A 25,343-nucleotide genomic window follows, 5' to 3' on the forward strand; every position below is an offset into this window, starting at 1 on the left:
CCATTCCTTATACAAGTTACTCCATCTCCTGACTTGTCCCTACGTCCGTGCGTTTTCACTGATGCTTTCTCCTCATTTCCGTCTTCTGGCTTACCTGGCATCCTTCATGTTTCAGCTTGGTCTTTTCCTATCCCTCTCAATGCTGGTGCCTTTCTTCTGCTGCCGATTCCAACACATCCTGTACATATCTCTCTCGCGCACATTTGTTTGCGCGATGTCTCCTCCAGCGGATTGTGGGCTCTTTGAAGGCAAGCTCTGGGGTTTTGCCTTTCTTCCTATCTCCACACTTAGCTTAGTGCCTGTCACTTGGTAAGTGCTCAATAAATGTTTGTTGACTGAAGTTGTGATTATTGGCACGGATGACTATGAATTATAGCACAATATTGGATGACTGCTGTTACTTGAAACCTTGAATTTTCCAGTGAAAACTGGACACTTTATTTACTTTGGCTGAGCAGTGGGGTGTATAGTAAGCACACCAAATTTGTCTCTTTTTTCAACAGTACTCTAGTTCTGTTGTTATTTCATCTGAATATTTGGTGTCATGTAACAACAGTCATCTGGAACAGCTAGGTGGAACAGTGGATAGAGCACTAGATCAAGAGTCAGGAAGGCCTGAGTTCAAATCCAGCCTCAGACACTTACTAGCTGTGTGACCCTGATCAAGTCACTTAACCCTGCTTGCCTCAGTTTCCTCAACTGCAAAATGAGCTGGAGAAGGAAATAGCAAACGATTTCAACATCTCTGCTAAGAAAACCCCAAATGAGACCATTAAGAGTCAGACATGACTGAAAAATGACTCAGCAACAATAATCATAGTTAATTGTGCTATAAAATTCAGTTTACCTGTATTAAAATTTTTAGCTGATATAAAGCTTACATACATATACACATATACATACACATATATAAAATATGTGTATATGTATACATATATATGTGTGTATAATGGGAGTAATTAGAGGAGCACCATCTATCTATCTAGGTGGATAAAGTAGCTGAACCTAGAGTAAAAAAGACATGAGTTTCAAACTCTGCCTCAGATACTTACTAGTTGTTTGAGCTTAAAGCTTAATCTCTGTCTGCCTCAGTTTTCTTATCTGTAAAATGGGGATAATATCTAAGGCTCAGATGAGATAGTCTATGTAATGTGCTCTGCAAACTATATAAATGCTAGCTATCATCACTATCCAATCGGACGTATTAGGGTCCAGGGTATGGGTTCATTCATTCAACATGTTCCTTGGGTATCCACACCCTTGCTTCCCTCTCTTCCATCCCTCCTCCATCTCCTAGTCCAGAAGATCAGGAGATGGTACTCTGGGAGTCATTATAGCAGATCATAGAATTCCTCTTATTAGCCCCATTCTATATAACTAATTTCAATTAAATCCAAATCAACAAATATTTATTGACAATTTCACTCACATCAGAGAATTTATATAAACTAAGCTCTAAAAGTGCTCTGTAATTTTATAACTTGAAATTTAACGTTTTTGATGTTTAGTAGTTCATATGGTACTTCAAATTCTCTTTATAAGAAAGGGGCTCAGGGGTGGCTAGATGGCACAGTGAATAGAGCACCAGCCCTGGAGTCAGGAGGACCTGGGTTCGGATCTGGCGTCAGACACAATACACACACACACACACACACACACACACACACACACACACACAAAACTAGCCATGTGACTTTGGGTAAGTCACTTAACCCCAATTGCCCTCCAAAAAGAAAAAAAACAAAAAAATAAGAAAGGGGCTCTTCCTTCACTGGAAAAGTTGTTTATTTTGCTGCTTACCAGAGGGAAAGGGCATACTTTCCGAAAAAAAAAAAAATTTTTTTCTTGGCGTCCAGAATTTAATGGTATGACACTGCTTGGAAGCTACCTGTTTGATAGGGAAGCTGGGAAATGTTAGTGCTTACAAATCTTCTGTGAAACCTATTTCTCTTCCATGGTCCATATGGAATAAAGAGCATCATGAGATTTACAACCAGTGTAGAGCGAAACTGAATATTAGTCAAATAAAACATAAGACTAGGATATCAGACAACTTCATTTAGAAAGGAAAACATTTCCTCTCAAATTCTAGTTTTTTTTACATTTGCTATCATTCTCTATGCATATTTACTGCAATCTGGATTGTAACTACACATTCTATAATTGCCAGAGAGAATTCAGACATGCTCATGATGATGATATAGAGAACTAAAGAACCATAAAATGATATACTGTTCACTTAAAAAAAAAAGGCTGAATAATCAGTGAAAAGGCTTCCTCCTGCACTAATCTGACTTTAGAAGGTGGACTTAATGGCAATAATGTATGTTAATGGATGGAAGACACTGACTTATTAATTGGAGAGACGACTGCTGACTTGCAGTAAAGATTTGCAGACCTCAGCACCTTTCTACACCTTCTGGAAACTGCTTTATCTTGGCTCAGTTCCCAGATTTGACAAACATTTTTCATCTTAAAAGGAACATTTTACTAAAATGAGAAAAAAGAATATAGTAATTATATAACCAGGATTGCTGCATGATTTTAATACCTTAATATGGCTTTTTGTTAAATTTAGATGTGTTATGAAAAAAGTACAATGCTCCTAGTGTTGTTATGTACATTTTTGTTATAACTTGAAAGAATTAAGATTCTTGATAAACATATGTATCCTTTGTCAACAAAATATTCACCTGTTGAATAATTTCCATAATAACCCATTTCAAAATATTTATAAAAATGCATGTAAAAATACATATCTATGATGAACTAAGTGCATTTTAAAATTAACTCTTAACATGTTAAGTGACAATGAGTGAAATTAGATTTTAAAATATTGTTCTGATAAGAAAAACAAAGTATAGAGACAAAATTACTATCCTGAATTCCACAAACTGAGGGTTTTTACTTCAAAAAAAAGTATGGATGCCCTCCAAAAAAGGAAAAAAAATGAAAAAAGTATGGATATTTGAAACATGTTTACACACAGGATATAACTGGACCCTATTGATAGATTCAGTTGGTAAAATTTGTTGGAGCTTAAGATGACCAAAAATTGTGAGATTACTACTTTTCCAATTTTTGCCATGCAATATGATTGTTTAGGTAAACTACTATCAACCAAATCTTTGTCATATTTGGCTCAATTCATATAAGACAGAAATGTGCTAATGTCAGTGGTAGACACTGGTGGCAATTAATAAATTTGAAATGGCAAAGGATATATGTAAGTGTCTATTTTGAGATACCAAGATATACACTTGGTGTATGTAAACATACTGGAAAAACTTGTCATGTGAACACAGCTAGAATTTATAATTTCTTCTTGCTTTCAATTACTAAATGCTCTTAAAATTTATTCTCTGCAATGAAATCTTTTAAGCTTGGATATAATCCCTAAAGGACTAATTTAGATCTATGCTTTTGAGTTATTAAAATGTTTGAACCTATATTTTTATATTTATAAAAGTACTTTAGACGAATCTGTATAACTACGATCAGTTGTCTTTAAACTGATGACTAAGCAATGTAATTACTTGGCCAGAGAAACAAATCATTGACTCTGAATGGCTGAAAAGTACCTTACAGATTATTTAGTTTATTAAACTCACAATATTTTACAGGTGAGGAAACAGATACATGCAACTGACTTCACATAGCTTTTGGTCCATCTAAAACAAAAAAATATCAGATCAACTTCAAAATTTGGAACACTCTGCTTTCCTAATTATGTAATGGTGATTTAAAATAATTTGTACATTGGTTTTATGCATGGCAATACAGAATAACACAAATATTTTGTTATGTAGGTGAGTTTGTGGCATGGATATGAGCTAATTGGTATCTTCCCATACTATTCTTGAGCCTGTGTTTCAAACTAGAGGCCCTTCTGTAGGGTTAAAGGAATACAAAATCTTCCCTGTCCATTAATAGGCCGACATGACCACGTGTTCCTTTTTCCCTTGGAACATGGGCCGTGCGTGTCTCCTGGTCTAAAGGTACACAGGTATTTCAATCATGGATGTTTTGCTGCTTTGCACTACAGTCTAGTTCACAGCTGTGACACATCCTGAGTCACATAGAGCCCATTAGGTCATTCAGGGAGATTTATATTGCCTTGGGGGAGGAACTTGCCTAAGGGGAAACTTGCTTAGGGGGAAGCTTGCTTAAAGGGAGACTTGTGTGCATGAAGGCTTTCATACCTTTTGGCACTGAGCCAATTCATCACTGAGGCACTTGGTTTGTGATGCCTTCTGGTTCTGAGTCTATTAGTTGAAAACTATATATACTGGGAGACCAGTATTTTACTTTGGTGCTCACTCATGGGAAGAATGTTTGTGATTTGGCCAGATGAGAGAGATTCTGGGTAGCCATTGTTAAGGAGTCCATCTGTCAGTCCTTTGCCCCCCCCCCCCCCCTTACTGCCTTGTGTTGTGAACCCAGATGTTGGTGCTCCCTGGTCTGGTGATTAAGTTTCTATTATTCTGCTTAGACAGTTGGAGCCCTCTCTATTGGATTCTTTCTTGGATACTCACTTATTTCTACTTATCTGTACTTATCTGTCTGTTAATTAAAGTAAGATCATTAACCTCTTCAAAGCTATCTTTCCTTTAGAAAAACAAATCAAAGAACCTGTGCTAAAAGCCCAGGTTTCCAATACACCCTCCAACAGGAAGGTATAAAGTATATCCTTCTCATACCTTCCCTAAAGAATTTCTGCCAGTGGCTCTTCCTTTTCAGTAATCATACTGTGACCAAGACTTTCTTAAAGTTCTATTTCATAGATTTGACAGATTATTAGAGTTTGAAAGGATATTAGAGATCATCCAGTCTTACCCCTCCATTTTACAGATGAAATGATTCAGGTCTAGCTTTTCTTTTGTAAAGTTCAAGGGAACTAGCATTGGCTCCATAAGTTTTTCCAGCGTTGGGCAGCTGTTATTCACTCTTGAAAACTAGCCTCTTTTATGACAGAATCAGAGTTTTGGTTTGGCTCTTAATGCACCATCTGTTAAGATTGTCAGTATATGATTATTCTTTTTTTCCTATAGGGTTTTTTTTATTTAAGCAATCGGGGTTAAGTAACTTGCTCAAGATTACACGGCCAGGTGTTTCTGGGTGGGTGCTAAGTGTCTGAGCCTGGGATTCAATCCCCAGGTCATCCCGACACTGGAGCCGGTGCTTACTCACTGTGCTACCTGGCCACCCAATGTATGATTATTCTTAAAAGAATAGGAAAAGATAGCACAAGAGGGTGGGCTAGTGTAGTGATTGTACTCCAAACAAGAAATGCCAAATGACTTAATTGACCTTCAACCAAGGCCCAATACTTATAAATAAAGAATCCTTCTGTGATTTTCACAAAAATAAGAAGCCTTATGCAACTCATTAAAATAGAATCAAACAATCATGCTCATTCTTATGCTGTGAGAGAAATTTCTTGACTCTGAAAGGCCAGAAGGTGAATTCCTAAGTTCCTTTGCATGTTTCTCCAGAAAAAAAAATGAAAGTACTGTAGGAAGGCTTCAGATAAAATAAAATAAGTTGATCAGTGTCTGGGAAGAGGTAGGGTATATCTTGCTCATAAGTGATTCTTCTTTACATGGTGCTTTTTAAATAGCATTCTTGCCAACTAAAGACTTTGATCACTTTGTACTTCTGTCCAAGTCTGCTTTGAGCTCATGCTCAATTGGGAATCTTGCTTTGAGGATGCTATTTTTGTGTCCCAAAAACATTATCTTGTCTCATTTTATAGTTTTCCTCTCAGCTTTGGGGGTCTCTCCTTTCAGGTTGAATCTCATCCAATATTAATGTTGGCAGCTAAAGAACACAATCTGTGTGCCTCTGACTGTTTTCCAAGTCATCATCTTTCTAAGGTAGAAATGGTCTGGTAAACGTTTATATTTCCTACCAGAAGAAGGAGAACTGCCATGAAGCTTCTAAACCCAGTCTGGTCCAACTAGTTATGGTAGTTTGATCAACACTGTAACAATATCTTTGCATGGTGTTCAGAGTGAGTGCTGGATTTGGAGTTGGAGGACCTATGGGCTGATATGTATAAAGGGGATTAGACTAGATGACCCCTTGTAATGGCAAGCAAAATTGTACTTGGCTCCTTGTTTTAGCTCTTCAAGTGCCTTTAAGCCTCACCTGTTATTATATCAAGTCTTTGCTAGAAACCTGTGAAGCCCACAGTGGGAGGAACTTGCCAAAGACCAGAACAGGAAGAACATAAGAGGAGGGTGGAACAGGAAGGAGTTGATGATATAAAAGCTTGAGCACAGCTGGGACTGAGCAGAACTGGGAGGAAGGATATCTGTGGTGCTGGCACTCTGTATTACTTTGTCAGACCTGTCTGTTGATAGAGGATGTTGCTGTTGTTACAGAAGCCCCGGGACCTTACTGCTGGTTCAGAAGCCCTGAAAGAGGACTTTCCTGCTGTTTACAGAAGCCCTGAAGGAGGGTTTTACTGATGTTTTCAGAGGTCCTGGGATTTTACTGATGATTTGTGTTAATTTCTCAGACAGAGGCCCTGTCTGTTGGTATGTGATGATTTCACAGGTAGAAAGTTAAATGATGATAGTGCCAGCACTGTGTGTGTGTGTGTGTGTGTGTGTGTGTGTGTGTGTATGTTGTTGTAACTCTGTTAAGCTTGATGTGTGGAGCTGGACTAGGAGCTAGGAGCTGCTTACCTGTGAATCAAGGTGACAGTTGGGTGAATTCAGACAAGAGCTGAGACCATGGAAGAGGAACCAATCAAGATAAAAGGACTTTTATTTGGGTACTTAGTGTTGACTGACAAGATTATGATTTACTGTGACCTAGGGGTGGGAGATCTTTGTCCTCTGTTTGTACTTTGTACTCTGGATGGTTGCTTCTTAAGGATGATGAGTTAAGGATGATTTGAAGCTGGTATCTAATCAAGATGAAAGAAGATTTTAGATGGGTACTTTATATTGATTGATTCAGATTGTGACTTACTGAATGATATCTTTTGTTTAAGAATATGTGGTCACTTTAGTAACAAAATTGTCATGTTATATCATTGTGGATGTTGAACTTTGGTTTCTGTGAATGTTTTCCTTTAGTTTATTGCTGAATAAGTAGGAAGTTCACTATACTATGTGATCAGAACCTTAAAGCTGTTCACAGCAGCAGTCTTTTGGAGAGCTGCTTGTGCTTATGGTCCTTGTCATCTTTAAATTTAGGATCTTAGGAATTATGGAATCTCAGAATTCAAAAGGCAAATGGCTAAATCTTTTCAGTCTGAAGGCATTTTAGACTACATTTTGCTGTGATTAAATATAGTGTTATGGACCTAACAGGAAGAATTAAATGCTGCTAACTTCACTGTCTGATTTTTTACATAATTTGCCTAAAAGAGATCTGGTTATTAATTCAATTTATCAATTATTTATGGGCCCAGGCATAATAATTCACACTTAGTGCTCTAAAGTTTACTAAGTACTTTTCTTACAAAATCTTGAGAAGTGGGTAAGGCAAGTACTATACCCATTTTGTAGGGAGGCAAGGAAAGCCCAAAGAGGTTTGATAGAAATGGGAGGGAAAATGGGAGGGTTCAACTTGACTAATGGCTGAATAGCAGATTAAGTAAGTAGAAATGACAGTGTGGTATATTTAGAGGAAGGACAAGTAGGATAAAGGGGAAATTTTAGAATTGGTAAACAAATTTCTTACTGTCTAAAGTTTTAAAATTTCCCCTTTTTGTTGTTGTTCAACCATCCAAGGAAGCAAATTTGGCAGAAGTAAGGGTAAGTAGGTTGGCTACTTTAATTTTAATTAACATCAGTGGCTTTGTAGCTTACCCAATATTGAGCTAACTTTCTGAAAAAAATAATTTGGTATGCTTTATTCATGTATCCCAGGACCATAAGTTTAGAGATATAAGTAACAATAGAACCTCAGTTAGAGATCTCATCTATTCCAAAATCTCTATTTTACAGATAAGAATAAGGAAGCTTTAGAGAAGTTGATTCTGATTCCTAATCTAATTCTCTTTCTACTATGTTGTGCTGATATGTAATTAGCCAGGACAAATCAGGAATTCAACAAGATACTACTTTATTGCTGCAAAACAACTCTGGGTAAGCCTGAAAATCACTGCAACATCAAAATATGGTGAATCAATAGAACAAAAAACCCACCAGAAACTTAAAGAAAGAAGTCTAGATTTAGAATAGAGACCTGAGTTCAAATGTTTCCTCTGCTTACTTCTGGTGTGACCTTAGGCAAGTAGTTTAACTTTCCCCAACTGAAGGTTCCTCAACTGTGTATAGGAGTACAATGCTATTGTTGGCTGGCAGGCATTTAGTGGAGAAAAAAACTGAATCTCCTACATAGTGGTTTGCATGGACAAAACTGGCATCATGGGAAAGAATAGATGATTTCTAAGGTGCCTTTGAGCTCTAAAGCCTATGACTTGGAAGAGTAGCATGGGGTAATGGAAAGGGTACATTTGGAATCAGGAGAGATCTGGGTTATAATCCTGCCTCTGTGATTTACTAGCATTGACATGGATAAGTCATAACTTCTCTGATTTTCAGTTTCCTCGTCTGTAAAATGGGGATGATAGTATTTACTTCTTAGGATTGTTATGAAAATTCCATGAGGCTAAAAAAATGTATATGTATGTATGTATATATATATATATGCATAAACACATATACACACAATATATACACACATATATAACACATACACATATATACATATGTATATACATACTCATATATTATATATGTGTGTATGTAATATATGTATATGAATATCTATTTCTTTACAAACCTTAAGAGTATTTTTGTCAACTGTTATTATCCCATAAAAAGTGCTGATGTTGCAAACAGTGCCCCTATTTTGTACAAAAATCCCTCAGATATTTGTAATTAATTTGATAGTTACTTTACTTCTAAAACATATAGGTTTTATTTACACTGTTGGGCATAAAGATTTTGCTATTTTTAGCTGTGATGCCAGGGAAGTTCATGACTTGAATTCATTCCTAAAGGAGTTGACTGAGATAGTACTATGGTTCACATTGGTGGAAATGGGTGTGGTATTTTTTTTAAGGTTGCTGGTCATTAAAATCCAAGTCCCAATAAATACTACATATTTAATATGTTACTGTGCCAATTTTATTCTTTGTGGTTTAACCCTTGGTTTATATATTTGTTCATTATACAATTTTGACTTCCTATGGGAATTATTAAGTGCTTCATCTCTTTTTAGTCCAACAAAGAATGGTCTGAATTCTCTTTCCTTCTCCTAGAATTATTGAACTATTTATTTATTTATGTTTCTTTTCATAAAGAGATGATCAGATAAAGAGCCCTTTTAAAGGTGGCAGTACTAAATGTGCATTAATTTTATAACCACAAATGAAGTAGCTGACTATACATTTATTTTAATTGTTGCAAGGCTATTCCAGAACTCTCAGAGGAAGAGTAATCATGCTGTGTAGTGCTATAAGGTTTCTTTTAAAAATAGATAAAGCCATTTAGTCAAAGCAACTTCAATCACTTCTTTTGATTTTCTGCCACAGACATATATCACAGAACTACCAGGTGTGATTAACAGCATTTTGTCTATTAACCTAAAGTTATGGCATATACTTATAAAATACTCCAAAGATGAGGGTTAACACTAGGGTTAAAAAATGCAGACAACTGAAAATCAACACCAACTAGGGAGATGATAAAGTTATAAAAAAAAAAATGTTTTCAATAGGGTTTATTGCATATTTAGCCTTCAACTTGTTAACTTTAAAAGACATTATGGGGCTACACCTCTGAGCTGGAAATCAGTGAAAAATGTTCCACTCTAAAATAGTATTAACAATGTCCAGGGGTGGCTAGGTGGTGCAGTGAATAGAGCACCGGCCCTAGAGTCTGGAGGGCCTGAGTTCAAATCTGACCTCAGACACTTAACACAAAAACTAGCCGTGTGACCCCAGGCAAGTCACTTAACCCCAAATGCCCTCCAAAAAGCAAAAACAAAAAAACAATGTCTAGCATTTACTGAGCAGTTTAAATGTTCAAAGCACTTACAGTAGTCTACTTATTAAATAGATACAACTCAATCTTTTTTAAAAAATTGTTTTTAAAAAAAGAATAATTTCCTGCCATTAATTTTAAGAAACTGATAACATGTAATGGTAAAAATATGATAAAGGGGGAAAAAAGACTGAAATTTAAAAACAAGCTGTTTTAATAATTATGTTAAGCTACACATTCCTCTCTAAGATAAAAGGAAACATAAAATACAGGAAATACTGGACTAAAATGTTATTGGGGAAACTTGTATGTATATTAACAATATTTACTAAGAACTGCTCTGTTCCAGCATTATATTAGTTTCTGGGGATACAAAGAAAAAGATGAATTAGTCACTATTCTCAAAAAACTTGCATCCTGTTGACAGAGGAAAGATCATGTGCACAGAGACATAAATGTAAAATATATAGTAATGTGGACAGGGAGAGGAGTGGGCACTAACAACTGGAAGGATCAGGGTATGTCTCACGTAGGAGGTGGGGCTTGAGATGATTAAAAGAATTTAGGAATTCTAAGGGATACAGGTGAGGAGGGGGTACATTCTGAGCAATGGGGACAGACAATCTGTCCATAGGCGTTGAGTCTGGAGATTGGATATCTTTAATGGAGAAAAGCAAGTAGGTCACTTTGGCTGTATTACAAGAAAGGGAGGAAAGGAGAGGAAGAGGGAGTGGTCATGTGCAGGAAGCCAGAAAGCTAGAATGAGGCCAGATTGTAAGGGGCTTTAAATGTAAATTTTTATTCCTAGAGGCAATAGGGAGTCCCTGAAACTTCATGAGCAGCAGACATATCATAATATGCTCAGAGCTGTGCTGTAGGAATATCAATTTCACTGCTAGCAACTGATTATTATTCATGAGGGTAAAGGATGATAAAGAAGAGGGAAAGGTGGAGGATGACTCCAAGGCTGAGAACCTGGGTGTGGAGAGATGACGGAACTTTAGAGGGAGAGAGAAAGAGGGAGAGAGGGAAAAAGAGTGTTAGTTGTGAATGAAACCATGGTATAAGTGATAGGAATATTTGGGTTCAAGTCCTGCCTATGGCATATAGTGACTGTGTGACTCTGGTTAAGTCACCTAACCTTTTAGTGTTTTATGTAACTCTCGAAGACTATAAAACGAATCCTTCACTGGGAGCTTCTTACACTAATGAAATCACAGTTCTCATACAAAAATAGCATGTAGGTGTATATATGTATATATATTTATACATATAATAAAGTCTGATTTTTCTCCCTCACATTTTGTATACTCCCCTTTTAATAAAGCTTCAAAACTAATCTCTCAATGTCCTCCCAAATGTGTCACTTTCAGCACAGACTTCTTTGTGTCCTTAGTTTAATACAGCTGATTTTCTCCTCTTTATCTTCCTCAATGCCTTTTTCTTTTCCTCTAGCAGTACATCTGGGGCTGTGGCATTAAAATAGGAAATGTGTTGGCTTTTCTATCCTTTACTTTATAACCAACAATTTGTTATTAGCCACTTCAAAGGTTTTTTATACTTTTTTGTTGCTGTGGTGTTTCATTCTTCAGTGCTTCTTGAATAATCTTTCTTAGTTGGATAGTTTGACAAGATTTCTTTAAATTTGTTTTCCTTCCTACTATTTTGAAGAGATACTTTTCATGGCTTTCCATTACCTTTCTCTGTAAAGGCATCATAAACAAGTTTATATTATAACTAGTACTACTCTTGATTTCCAGATCACTCTGATTGATAAGGACATCATGTATTTGCTGCACAAGTAAGTTTCTGGCTTCTTTGGGTCATTATGGCAAATGATTACTTTGGTTAACTGTCTGCACAAAATTATAGTGTTGATATCCTTTCTTTCCCATTTTCCCATTTTTCAGCATCACTAACTTATTAGAATTTGATGTTTTAATTACATGATACCTTTTATCTTTTAGTTTTGTATTAATATTTATGTTCTAACAAGTTGGTGGTCTTACTGTATACAAGTAGTAGATTCAAAAACTAAGTGTGAATAGGATAAATTAGTGAAAGGTGTTAAACTTGAGACCCAAGGACCAGTGCCATGTTTTGTAAAACTCCCAATCTAGCAGAACTAGATTAAAATGTAATTAAGAAATACTTAGCAGGGGCAAAGCCAAGATGGTGGAGTAAAAACAGGAACTTGCTGGAGCTCCTGCTCCAACCACCTCTAACACCTGTAAAATAAGACTCTCAACAAATTTTAGAGCTACAGAACCCACAAAGTGACAGAGAGAAACAACTCTCCCACTGAAGGCAGCCTGGCAGGATGACAGAAAGGGTCTATCGCACTGAGGTGGGAGCCAAGGGCAGTCCCATGTGGGTTGTGTGGTTCTGGCCCCAGGGCGCCCCTGACCAGTGGCACAGACTGTCTGGAGCAGACCTCAGGAGAGTGAATCACCAACAGCTGTGGCAGTTTCCAGACTTTTCAACACATAAATGCCAAAGAGAAAGTAAAAGGTCAGTGGGGAACCCTGTTGATCCAGGGTGAGAGGCCCGGTCCCTGCCCCCAGGGTGAGAAGTGTATGGTGGCTGCTGCTGTGTGGCTGCCTCCCAAACTCCTGGACCACAGATTGTAGGGGGAACCAAGCGACCATTCAGAGGGTAATCTTGCTTTGACTTGCTTGTTGGGAGGTGGTCCTGGGGTGAGGAGTGCTAGAGTACAGAGCTTGTGGTGGCTACAGAGAGTGTACCCTTCTCATAGCTCTGACAACAGCTCTGACAACATTTGTGAAAACCTCAGCAATTTGGGACACAGCTCTCTCCATTCTGGAAGCAGAGTACTATCATAGTAAAGAGCTCAAAAGTCAAGTAATTGGCTAGCAAGATGAGCAAACAGAGGAAGCACAATCAGACCATAGAATCTTTTTTTGGAGACAAAAAGAATCAAAACATGGAGTCAGAAGAAGACAACAAAGTCAAAACTCCTGCATCAAAAGCTTCCAAGAAAAACATGAACTGGTCAAAGGCCATGGAGGAGCTCAAGATGGATTTTGAAAATCAAGTAAGAGAAATGGAGGAAAAATTGGGAAGAGAAATGAGATTGATGTAAGAAAATCATGAAAAGCTAGTCAACAGCCTGACTGAAGAAAATAACACCTTAAAAAATAGACTAACTCAAGTGGCAAAAGAGGCCCAAAAAGCCAGTGAGGAGAAGAATGCCTTAAAAAGCCAAATTTGCCAGATGGAAAAGGAATTTCAAAAACTCACTAAAGAAAATAATTCCTTCAAAATTAGATTGGAGCAAATGGGAGCTAATTACTTTATGAGAAATCAAAATACTATAAAAACAGATCCAAACAAATGAAAGAATAGAAGGCAATGTGAAATATCTCATTGGAAAAACCACTGACCTGGAAAATAGATCCAGGAGAGATAATTTAAAAGACTACCTGAAAGCCATGACAAAAAAAGAGCCTAGAAATTATCCTTCAAGAAATTCTCAAGGAAAATTACCCTGATATTCTAGAACCAGAGGGCAAAATAGAAATGGAAAGAATTCAACAACTGCCTCTTGAAAAAAAGATCCCCAAAAGAAAACTCCTAGGAATATTATAGCCAAATTCCAGAGTTCCTAGGTCATGGAGAAAATACTGCAAGCAGTCAGGAAGAAACAATTTGAGTATTATGGAAACACAATCAGGATAACACAAGATCTAGCAGCTTCTACATTAAGGGATCAAAGGGCTGTGGATATGATAGAATCACCTATCCAGCAAAACTGAGTATAATGCTTCAGGGGAAAATATGGTCATTCAATGAAATAGAGGACTTTTAAGCATTCTTGATGAAAAAACCAGAGCTGAACAGAAAATCTGACTTTCAAATACAAGAAGTAAAAGAAGCATGAGAAGGTAAATAGGAAAAAGAAATCATAAGGAACTTATTAAAGTTGAACTATTTATATTCCTACACGGGAAAATGATAATTGTACCTTATGAGACTTTTCTCAATATGAGGATAGTTGAAGGGAACATATATGTGTATATATGTACATATATATGTGTGTATAGGGGGTATATGTGTGTATAAATACATATGTGTGTATATGTATGTACATGTATACATAGACAGAGGGCACAGAATCAGTTGGATATGAAGGGATCATATCTAAAAGATAAAACAAAATTAAGAGGTAAGAGGAATATATTGGGAGAAGGAGAAAGAGAGAGTGAGATTAGGGTAAATTATCTCATATAAAAGAGGCAAGAAAAAACTGTTACAATGGAAGGGAAGAGCAGGAAAGTAAAAGGGAATGGTTCAACCTTACTCTCATTGAATTTGGCTTAACGAGGGAATAGCATACACATTCAATTGGGTATGTAACCCTACAGGGAAATATGGGGGTACTGGATAAAAGGGGGGATGATAAAAGGGAGGGCAGATTGGGGAAGAAGGTAGTTAGAAGCAAACACTTTTGAAAAGGGACAGGGTCAAAGTGGAAAATAGAATAAGTGGGGGAGGTGGGATAGGATGGAGGAAAATATAGTTAGTCTTTCACAATATAACTACTAGGGATACGTTTTGCATAACTACACGTGTACAACCTATATTGAATTACTTGTCTTCTTAGTGGGGGTGGGTGAGGAGAGAAGGAGGGAAAGAATCTGTAAATTAAAGTTTTAAAAACAAACAGAAATTCTTAGCAAAATAAATAATAATATAGCACGAAATAAGCAATGTTAATTTATGGTTTTACGTCAGTATGTCTAGCAAGTATCTGTTTCTATTTGAGTTTGACATCACTGGACAAGATCACTTTGGAGAAATTTTCTAGTGCTTTTAAATTACTTCATGTTTAAAATGGTTTTAAGTATAATCCTCTTATCAGAGTAAGACAGTAATAGACTCTTGTTAAGTTTGTTTTGGTCAAATAAATAATTGTGAGTATTCTGTTTTGCATTTCTTTCTTGTCTAAGAAATAAAAACCTATCCCCTATCTGATTTATATTATACACTGAGAACTTTTCTACACCGCATCCCCCCTTCCCTTTTTCAGAGGGACTCTAGACATGGGGCCAAAGGCTAATCTTTACATAAACTCTCCATAAAGCACTGGGATCAGAATTTAGCAAGTGGAAGAATGTGAGAAAAGATCAGTCAGCTAGCATTTTTTAAATACCTACTATGTGCCAATAACTGCCCTAAATGCTGGAGATTCAAAAAAAAAGTAAAAAAACAAAGACTTTGTTCTCAAGGAGTTCACAGTGCATTAGCAGGAGACAACATGCAAATATCTATGTACAAACAAGATATATACAGGATAAATTGCAAGCATTCTCAGAAGAAAGGCATTAAGATTAAGGAAGACTGGGAGAGGTTTCTTGGGGGAAAGTGAGACTTTAGCTGAGATGAGAAGGAAACCAGGAGGTTGAGGTGAGGGAACACATTTTGGCTTGGAGGACAGTCAATGAAAAGTTTCAGTGAGGAGTTGAAGTGCTGCATTTGAAGAACAGTAAGGAGGCCAGTGTTACTGGATCACATGTATGTGAAAGAAAGTAAGGTATAAGAAAACTGGAAAGGTAGGAAGGGACTAGTTTATGAAGGGCCCCGAAAGTCAAACAGAGGATTTTATATTTGATCATGGAGACAGTAGGAAGGTGATGGAGTTTAATGAATGATGGAGGAAGATGATATGATAAGACCTGTATTTTAGGGAGATCAGTTTGATAGCTGAGTGAAGGATGGATTGGATTAGGGAGAAACATGAGGCGAGAAAACCTACTGGCAGGCTATTGCAATAGTCCAGGTATGAGATGATAAGAGCCTGCACTAGAATGGTGATGGTGTCAGAGAAGAGGGCATATACAAGGGATGTTACAAAAGTGGAAAAAAGACTTGACCATTGAGTGGAAGTTGGGGATGAAAGTGAGGAGAATCCAGGATGACATTAGGTTGGGAGTCTAGGTTACCGGGAAGATGGTAATACCCTCAAGAGTAAAAGGGGAGGTCAGTAAGAGAGAAGGGTTTTTTGGGAAAGAATAAGGTCAGTTTTGGACATGTTAAGTTTAAGATATCTATATAACAGCCAGTTTCAGAGATCTAAAAAGCAGTTGGAGATGGAAGACTATAAGTTGGAAGAAAAGTTAGGGCTGGATAATGGATTTGAGAATCATCTGTATAGAGATTATTGAATCCATGGGAGCTGATTAGATCACCAAGTGAAATTGTTGTTTGTCCTTTGTTTTTGAAGGGCAATGACAGTACAGGTTAAGTCTTGACTTGAGTGTAAATTGGATTAAAGTGAGGCAAAGTCATACAAAGTTATCAGCCTCACTCTCTCTTCCTGAGTTAGCAAGTCTAATGGCAGGACAAAAGTCAAGACCGGTGATGGGCTGAGATGCAGTAGATTGGCATCTTCAATGTCTGACCAAGGTATAAGTATTCTACAATCCTTGCTTCAGCCTATTTCCTGACTATTGGAACAAACTGTTCTCATCTGCCCATTCTGCCTGGGAAAGTCTTCACATGTCTCCCTAACTGACCGACAAGTCTGAGGCCTGTCAATTACCTTTAACCTGGTTTAGCCCATCTGAAGAGATGGTTTCCTGGGGTATGGCCATTGTGCATGCTGCAGCTTCTTGAAGCCACAAGTAAGAGTTGGGTAAATCAGTAGACAACAAAGGTGGATGAGCAGCCCTGAAAAGGGCTTGACAAACTCCTTAACACCCCATATACCCCACCAAGTAAAATAGTATAGAGAGGGAAGAGAAGAGGGCCCAGGACAGAATGTTGGGGGACCCTGACAGTTAGCAGGTATTATTTGGATGAAAATCTTGCAAAAGAAGCTGAGAAGGAGTGGTCAGAAAGGTCGGAAAACCAGGAGAGCTAAGACTTTAATGGAAATAGGCATTCCAAGAGGCAGAAATGAAAAACGAAAACGTCGAGGCATGGGGGGTACCCTATACAAAGGCAAGGGAGGTGGGAGATGGAATAAGTTGTAAAGAAGTGCAAATAGGACTGTCTGGCTGTACTATAAAATACGTGAGTCAAGTTAAGTCAAAATGCATTTAATAAATGCTTATTACATGCCAGGCAAACATTATGTGCTAAGGGCTGGGAATACAAATACAAATAAGAAGATAGTGCCTGACCTCAAGAAACTCATATTCTAACAAGTGGAAGACAACACATACAAGGGAACTCAAAAGCTAGGTGGGGTTTTGGGAGGTGAAAGAAATGAAGGTACCTGGCTGTGTATGCTGAGACCCTGGGCAAGTTTCTTAACTCCTGCAAAATGGACACAATACCTATTTCAAAAGGTTGGTGTGAGGACAAAATTAAAGAACATAGGTAAAATACTTTGAGAACCTTAGAATTCTAAAGAGTTTAAAAGGACCTTTGAGGTCATCAAATCAAACCCCGAAAACATTATTTTGTAATCATCATATTGTGGAGAGTTAAAATTCTTGTTCTTCTATTGTACACAGTAACACAGTACGATGACCAAATTTGATACACTTAGCTCTTCTTAGCAATGCAATGATCTAAGATAGAGGTCCCCAAATTTATTTGGCCTACCACCCCCTTTTAAAAAATTATTCAGTGGTTCCCCCAGAAATCTACTGCATTATTTCAAAAAATGAAACATCTTAAATTTAACAATTTATTGTAAATTTGTGGATTTTTTCCCACATTGAAATTTTGATGACACAATATTGTGTCATGAAACTATAATACATGTACAGGCTCACCTGCCAACACCTGCTTGTTAAGACCTGTTAGTGGACTTGACCACTGATTGTTATAACTTGTATTTTGTGTGTTTATTTGGAAAATAATGTAATCACTATGACTAACTCTGCTGCACAGCAGATAAAAGTATGTATGCATGGTTTTTAAAAATTTTCTTCTCTTCTCTCCTTATGCTTCCACTGACCCCTTATTTTTATTCAATATCCCCAATTGCACCTGAAGCTACTGTTGCTTCCCTGGATCATTCCAGTGCCCCCCAGGGATGGTATCACTCACTTTGGAAACCTATAAAAGACAATTCAAGGGATTCATGATGGAAAATGCTGTCCACATTCAGAGAAACAACTATGGAGTCTGAATACTATTTTCTCTTTTTTTTTTTCTTTCTCATGGTTTTTCCCTTTTGTTCTGATTCTTCTTTCACAACATGATTAATATAGAAATATGTGTACATGATTGTACATATATAGCTTATATCAGATTACATGCCATCTTGTGGAGGGGGGAGGGAAGAGAGGGAGAAAAGAATTTGGAACTCAAAATCTTATAAAAGAGAATGTTGAAAACTTTGCATGTAATTGGAAAAAAATAAAATATTATTAAGTGAAAAAACAAAATAAAATTCTAATTCTTCCTCTGCTACATGTGACTGATGGTGATATAAAAAAGTAAAAAATAATCTTTCCTATTCTAGTTAGGAAATTCATTTTGAGGTACATATATGTCCCTCATGCCCCTTATATAGTATTTTGATGAATCATGTATATGAATTCCTTTTGATGAAAGCTTATATGCAAACCTAAGGGAAACTTGGTACCTTTATTTGCAAAATATTTACCTGTAATCTATCTCCTAGTGCAAAAAAGTTGATAAAATATTCTTAATGTTTTTTAATCCCTAAAGTCTTTCACTTCTCTAACATTGTTTCATTTATAATAGAGACTTAAGAGTTTTTAAAGCACTTTCACATACATTGATCATCAAAAAAAAACATGGGGTAGGCTGGATATAGATTATTATGTGTAATTACAAATGAGGAAATTAAGGCCCAGGGAGGTTGTCTTGCCCAATATTGCACAATTAGCAAGTAATAGAACTAGGATTCAAATCTAGGTCTAGTTCTCTTTTCAAAAATGATAGGACTGATCTCTTGACCCACAGTCTCCCCTTAAACTCTCCCCACTTTAAAAATAAATAATAATTTACCTTCAATCATTCAGATTCCAAATAAAATGATGACTAATTATTTTAGTAATATAATCAAGTTGAAAAAGTAACAAAAGAGCCCACAAAGGGGGCCAATATGATCAGCAAACTAGTCCATTGTTCTGTAATTTATGTGGAATTCCCGATAAAACTTTTAGAGATTGCCAATATCTCCTATGATTAAAGACAGTAAGCCAAAATGGGGTCTTCCATCTTTGCTTTATCATAGAGGAGCAGTTACAGGAATGGAATTTGTCCATTAACCAAATAAATGGCTTCTATAAATCATTACATTACTTGCTGAGTTAAAGGCTATTTTTCTACCATGCAAATTAAACCGCTGGGGTTGCCAAAAATTGATTTGTTCAGTTGATTTCTTTAACTGTGCCAAATGCACTCTATCCAGCTTTTGCTCAAAATTATAGTAGTTGATAAAATCATACCACTTTCACCCTATTTTACTTAGCTGCTTGTATGTGTGTAAACGGTATGTGTTGGGCTAAGTCTTGCTGACAAAGTATGGGAACCCCATCTTTCTCCACTTATTCCATGTATTCCATTATTTTTATAACTTTTTTTTCAGTCTTTGAAATATCCCAAGTCCCCTTAGAGAGAACCTAAAGACTCAAAGCAAGTAGTTGTTTGGAGGCCTGCTAGTCATTCCTAAGAAGTTCTGGCAGCTCTTAGACCCCAACAGTGGTTAGGATTATCTCATGGATGGTTCCTAAAGGCCCTCAGTTTACTTAGAAGCACCCAGAGTATGCCCAGTCTTCCAAAGTCTCATTAAATGTTTCCTAGAAAACTATAAGGAAATCTGGTTGGAGGCAAGTAGTAGATCCTCAGAAAAAATTATAGCAGTACCAGAGTAATTTAGTTCCCAATGCCTGTATAAGAATATGGATTGACTTTTTTTTTGTTAAAATTATTCCAGTCAGATACCTACATTTGTATAGATTTGACCACATGAATGATCATTCATTTAATGCCAGTGACATTGATTAGCTATTATATAACCATTTTGCATGATAACTTAAGAGTTCATATCTTTAAGAGTTCATGTAACATTGGAGTATTACATTAAAATCAAAATCTTATCCATAAGAAAATCCAAGTCTTGGTTAAGGTCTGGATTCGAAATGCAAGTAATTTGTACATAGTAAGTGCTTAATAAACACCTTCTCATTTATCCATTCTTTACATATTAACTAGCAATGAAAGTTCTTTTAAAATGTTAGGGCTGAAAATTTTGGAGAAATTGATATTTCTTTGTACACAGTAATGAAAAAGAACACAAACTTTAAAGAATTTTGCATAAATCTGATGTGCTTTTGAAATGGTGAGCCTACCTTTTGGAAGTACCTTTCTTTTTGTTCAGCTTCCTGAGCCTTTCTGTTTTTTTCAAGGAGCTGTTCAGTTTCTAAACAAAACAGTCAAATTCAGAATATAATATTCTGAAATTAACATGAAAAATAAAAATAATTTTCATATGAAAAAGAAATAGCATGTGTATAGGAGAAGGATAAACAATGATATATTACTGATACACTGCACTGGGCCCTAGAACTTTATAAATTTAAATTTTATTTTTTAATTGTAGGACAAACATAATATCCATGGCTTCAACAAACCTCAAATGAATCCAAAAGACAAGATCTCTAGGTCTGACTCTAGAGATCTAGAAAACTTTTCTGAAAAAAAAAAAAAAACTTTTTGGTTTCTGGGGTTTTACTGAGAAAACTGGCAGGAACCTCTTGAATAGAGGAAATGCCAGGCCCTGAACCAAATATTGACACATTCAAGGTTCACAACCATCTCTCTACCTTTCTCCACTTGTTTGCTACTCAAATAAGGGAGCCTACTAAGGGGTTTAAAATACTGAAGATTATGAGAGCTAATACTTACTATAATCCCTAGTTTTGAAACTTCTTTCTGCAAAAGATAAAGGGAATAAATTAATCATTTTAGGAATAAACAGTTGGAAAGAGACTCAGAATCCTAAGGGCTGCTAACAACCATAACATAGGTCCATTTACTTTACAGACTTATCCGTGACCTCCAGCTACAAAAAATCTAGGATCTGTCCCAACTATCATCAACTTGCTTTATTACTTGGAATGTTCCCTCCTCTTGCCTTAATTTCCTGAGGGCTTTCGTTTGTAATAAAAACATACCTGATGACTCTTTCCTATAGACTAATAGAGGGCAGTTTTAAAAAAAAAAAAATGCTCCAACAGATAATGAAGCTGAAGACAGAAGACCTACGGGGTGGGAGCGATTGCGTGCATCCCAGACCCTTTCTCTTAGAATTGCAGCGAATTTTGAGATGAGATGTAGAAGTTTTAATCTTCTAGTAAGAAATATGCTACAGGAAGTTGCTGATTTAATAATGGGCTCCAAAGTTATTCCTGAAAGATACGGGGGTACAGGACTGTTACTGGAAAGGTTTCGGAGATCAAGGAATTATCCACCTTCTTACTCACCAGTCACACTGGGCCCAGTAGCTCGAGCTATGGGCAATCTCTGCTCGGTGCTGTTTGACACTAATCGAGACTCAGGATGTGGATGCATGGTTGCCGAAACCCAGAACTGTTTGGCCAAAGCCACGTCCTCTTCTGAGGAGCCGGTAAACACCAAAAGTCCAGGGTATACACTTCTAAGGGGCTCTTCTGGGCCTGTCATTCTGCCCCAGCTTTCTGTCTCCATGGCAACTCAGGACGCTTCTTCCTACACAAACGCGAGACCACAAGTCTCACAGCTTGACCTCGGGCCCTCCCCTACTTTGGTCCCACCCACTATAAACTGGCAAAGTTGGAGTCAGTCTCGGATCCACCTACCCAGGGCCTCCTCAGGAGGAATACTAGAAGTCTGCAAGGGTGGGGGAGGTCAGAGCAGAGTTTGTAACGGTTCTACACTCCCAGCACTGAAGCGATCCCAGGAGCAGTGAGGATTTGGAGACTCGGGACACGTGCTCCTGAGGGTGGGGGTGGGGCTAGGGTATCCTAGCTGTAAGCACACCTTAACAAGGGAAATTAGGGTAGCTACAGGTGTGATCCGGTCTTACAGTTATGGTATTAAAAATATAGCTCTTACCAGAATTTTACGATTATAAATTCTTCAGAACAAATTCTGGGCAATATGCCTGATTGGAATCTAATATTTAGTTAGCAATTTAGGGTATAACAGCTATGAATGATTATCAAAAGAGAAAATACCAAGTGTTGAGCACAGCTAAAAATAAAAATTGGATATGGCTTTGATATTGATAAGATCTGGCAAGTGTGTGCAAATTAATTTTTACTGGGGAACTATTTCTTGATATTCAGTAAATAATTGAGAATAGCTAATTTCTTTATTAACTTTATTCAGAAATGTTTTGTCTTTGACATTCGATCTATATATAACATTACAGCAGGAATTGTGACATTCACATATAGCAACAATTCTACCTTATAGTGGCATGGTGGTTTTCATATACAATTTTGTAAATGAAGTTTGTTCAATTTGATATACACAAATTATGTCATGATGTTAAACATCTTATTCATCCTTGTGTGCCTAGGAAGTTGATTACTGTCTTAAATTTCTTAAAATGGGTCTTTCATGAAAGCTTGTATATTTAAAAACAAAATGGAACCTTTTAGGCTAAGCTTCTGAAATTACCCATTTGCTTTATCTTCTCAAAAATAGTTCTTGGACCAATTCTATTATGAATATTTTGTGGGGGGAAGGTGCTGCTTTTGTACATTGTTTCTTCTCTTCGCCTCCAAAACACATTTAGATATCTGGATTGGGTGAATTACAAATCTGTTTACTTGGCTGTGTGGTTAGTGATTGGTACAACTACTAGCAATCAGCTAACTACACTGCCTAGTAACTAGACTCAATTTTTCCCCCCAATTCTACCTTCTAAAAATGGTACCTTGTATTAAGTTTATGAAGAATTTTTTCATTAAATTTTAGGTCTAAGTCCTTGTAGGTCATCTATTGTCTGAGTTGACCAGTAGTCTACTACAAAGTCTGAAAATGTGCCAGTTCCATACATGCTGCAAATATGATTAATAGTTTATCTTCAAGCAGTTCAAAGGTAATGGAGTTGTCTCCTACCCTTATCATTAAATACCCCCGCTCCAATCTATTTTACATTTATCTAAATGAGCCAGATCCTATGGTTTTTACACTTACAAAAAATGGCATGAAGTTACATCTCATACATTTTCAAATTTAACCTCAATTTCCAGTTTACTTTGGCAGGTTGCCAAACTGTCCCTCTCAATATTCAGCGTTCATACTGCTGGATAAATTCCAACAAATCACATCTCCGAGCACAATTTTCTCCTGAAGCAATTCAAGTCAGGTGCTGGAAACGTAGCCCTTCGGAAGAGATCGCCACTGCCGCCGTCTCCACCATCGTGACCTGCCAAGTGAACCCACTTACTCCTTCTCAGGCGTTTAGCAGCCGGTGATGCTGTGCCTTGTTTTGATGGCAGTGGAGTTAGTGATTGTAGGCAGTAGAATACAATCAGCTAACTACACTGCCTACAAACCGAGCACTGGACACGCCGCTGGTGGGTGGGGGGCCTGGGGCCGCTGCCGAGGGGTGCCCCTGGAGGGCTGGGCTCCTCCAAGCCTTCCACAAGCAGGTCACCTGAGGTCTGTCGGTCGTCAGTCTTCCCCTTCGGCTTCGCGCGAGCCGCTCTCTCCCAGCCAGACTCAGGCCTGAGGTTCGTTGGTGCGGCCCCTTCCCCAGACGGGCCCCGGGCTACACTGGCCACCGGCCGGGCCGGGCCGGCCCTTTGTATACACCTTGTAGTCATGGACACCCGGGCGCAGTCGGAGGAGGGGAGGGCGTGGGTCTCAGGACCCGGCTCCCCTACCCCCACCCCCGCGTCCCAGAAGACCGGCGCAGCCAGTTTCCCAGGACGACCTCGACCAAGTGGCCGCTGGCCCGTTGGCCTGGCCAGCGCCCCCTCCCCGCTCCTCCCACAGGCTCTCGGGCCGGCTCCCCTCTGCCCTGCCCCCTGCTCCTCCTCAGGCCCGGCCCTTGTTCCCTCTCAGGCTCCCCGCCTCTGCTTTCCCCTAGTTCCTCCTCAGGTTCCTAAGGGCCACTTCCCCGCCCCCCCCCGCCCCCGCCCAGGGCCCTGCTCCCCTCCAACCTACCCCTGATCCCCCCTCCTAGGCTCCGGGCTCCCCTCAGTCCTCCTTTAGCTTCTGCCCCCTCCCCTCAGGCTCTTGGCCCGCCGCCCCCTCTGCCCTCTCCCAGCCCCTGCCCCCTCAGGCTCTCGGGCCCTGTTCCCCCTTGTCCCCCCTCTTCCCTTCCTCAGACCCCCATAGCTCTGTCTGTCTCCTGGGGCTTCCATCCCGCTTTGCCCTTTCCCCTCTCTCCTTTCTCTCTCGGGAATCTCTCCTTCTCCTCAGGGGGTCCGTTTTTCCTACTTTCTTCAGTGCCCCTCCAACCCTTCTCCCCCCAATCCAGTCCCGGCCGCTCCCCTCAGCTGCCGGCTACGGCTCGAGGGCACGGCTTCGTAGTCCAACCGCCATTCGAACCTGGCGCGCGACGGGGGCGGGGCAGGCACGCGCTGGAGTGGGGGCGGGGCGAGGCCAGAGGAGGGGGCGGGGCGGGGGCGGGGCGCCTAGAGGCATTAAAAGGAATGAGGGAGGTGGGGGAGGGGCAGGGCGCTCCACTGGGCGGGAAGCGGCTCAGTGGGGGCGGGGGAATCACGAAACCTGTCAGGGGGAATCCCAGCTGTTCACGCATCTCCTTTCACACCCCTCCCCCAAACTGTCCAGACCCAGCTCGAGAGGCCAAGGTTTCCCCTCCCTCCTGGAAATGAAGCCTTGAGGCTCCTCCAGCCCCCAGCTCAGGGAGATAGTTTTCCAGGTACCTCAGGACGGGGTGGATCTCTGTAGGTTTCCTCAAGTTGTTCTTCAGGTTTCCCCGCGGGGACAGGCCTGGGAGTGACTGACCCGGAGACAGGGACAAACTGGGCCTTTTCTTACCAGGAGGCTTGTCCTGCCGTCTCCCGGCCGGAGGACTTGTCTTCGGTTATGAATAGGAGGCCAGGCCAGGAGGAGGAGGGATGCCGGACCCGGAGATCGCAGGATCTGGAGCTGGGAGGGAGGAAGCTAGCGGTTCTGACAGGAGCCTGGCTTTAAAGGCGCTCCTGATTTTACAGATGAGGACCCCGAGGACCAGGGAGCTGAAAGGCAGCTCCGGGCGCTCCGAGGCGGGGCCTTCTGTTTCCAGGGCCTTCCCCAGGCTACCTCATGGTCTTACCCCCCCCCCCCCCCCCCCCCCCCCCCCAAAGATCTCGCGGTCTCCAGGGCCTTCATCCCTCCTTCGCCCTTTCCCCCCTCCTATTTCTCTCTCGGTAATCTCTCCTT

At 39.2% G+C, this 25,343-nt stretch overlaps 1 protein-coding gene across 3 annotated transcripts in view; it reads right to left on the bottom strand.

Moving 5' to 3' along the window:
- HOATZ (HOATZ cilia and flagella associated protein) overlaps positions 1 to 21,878 on the bottom strand; it is a 56,866-nt gene extending 34,988 nt beyond the window's left edge. For all 3 annotated transcript variants that reach the window (XM_069080590.1, XM_069080592.1, XM_069080591.1), the window contains exons 1-3: positions 21,443 to 21,878; positions 20,865 to 20,891; positions 20,309 to 20,379 (exon numbers count right to left, since the gene is read on the bottom strand). In XM_069080590.1, coding sequence (XP_068936691.1) covers positions 20,309 to 20,379; positions 20,865 to 20,891; positions 21,443 to 21,665 — 321 coding nt within the window. In that variant the 5' untranslated portion in view covers positions 21,666 to 21,878. The remainder of the gene's footprint in view (positions 1 to 20,308; positions 20,380 to 20,864; positions 20,892 to 21,442) is intronic.
- Between the last annotated feature and the right edge of the window lie 3,465 nt (positions 21,879 to 25,343).

Source organism: Petaurus breviceps, unplaced genomic scaffold, assembly GCF_028583685.1.
Source record: "Petaurus breviceps papuanus isolate PSGF00001 unplaced genomic scaffold, PetGlider_PUasm1.0 91133, whole genome shotgun sequence".
Taxonomy (NCBI): Eukaryota; Metazoa; Chordata; class Mammalia; order Diprotodontia; family Petauridae; genus Petaurus; species Petaurus breviceps.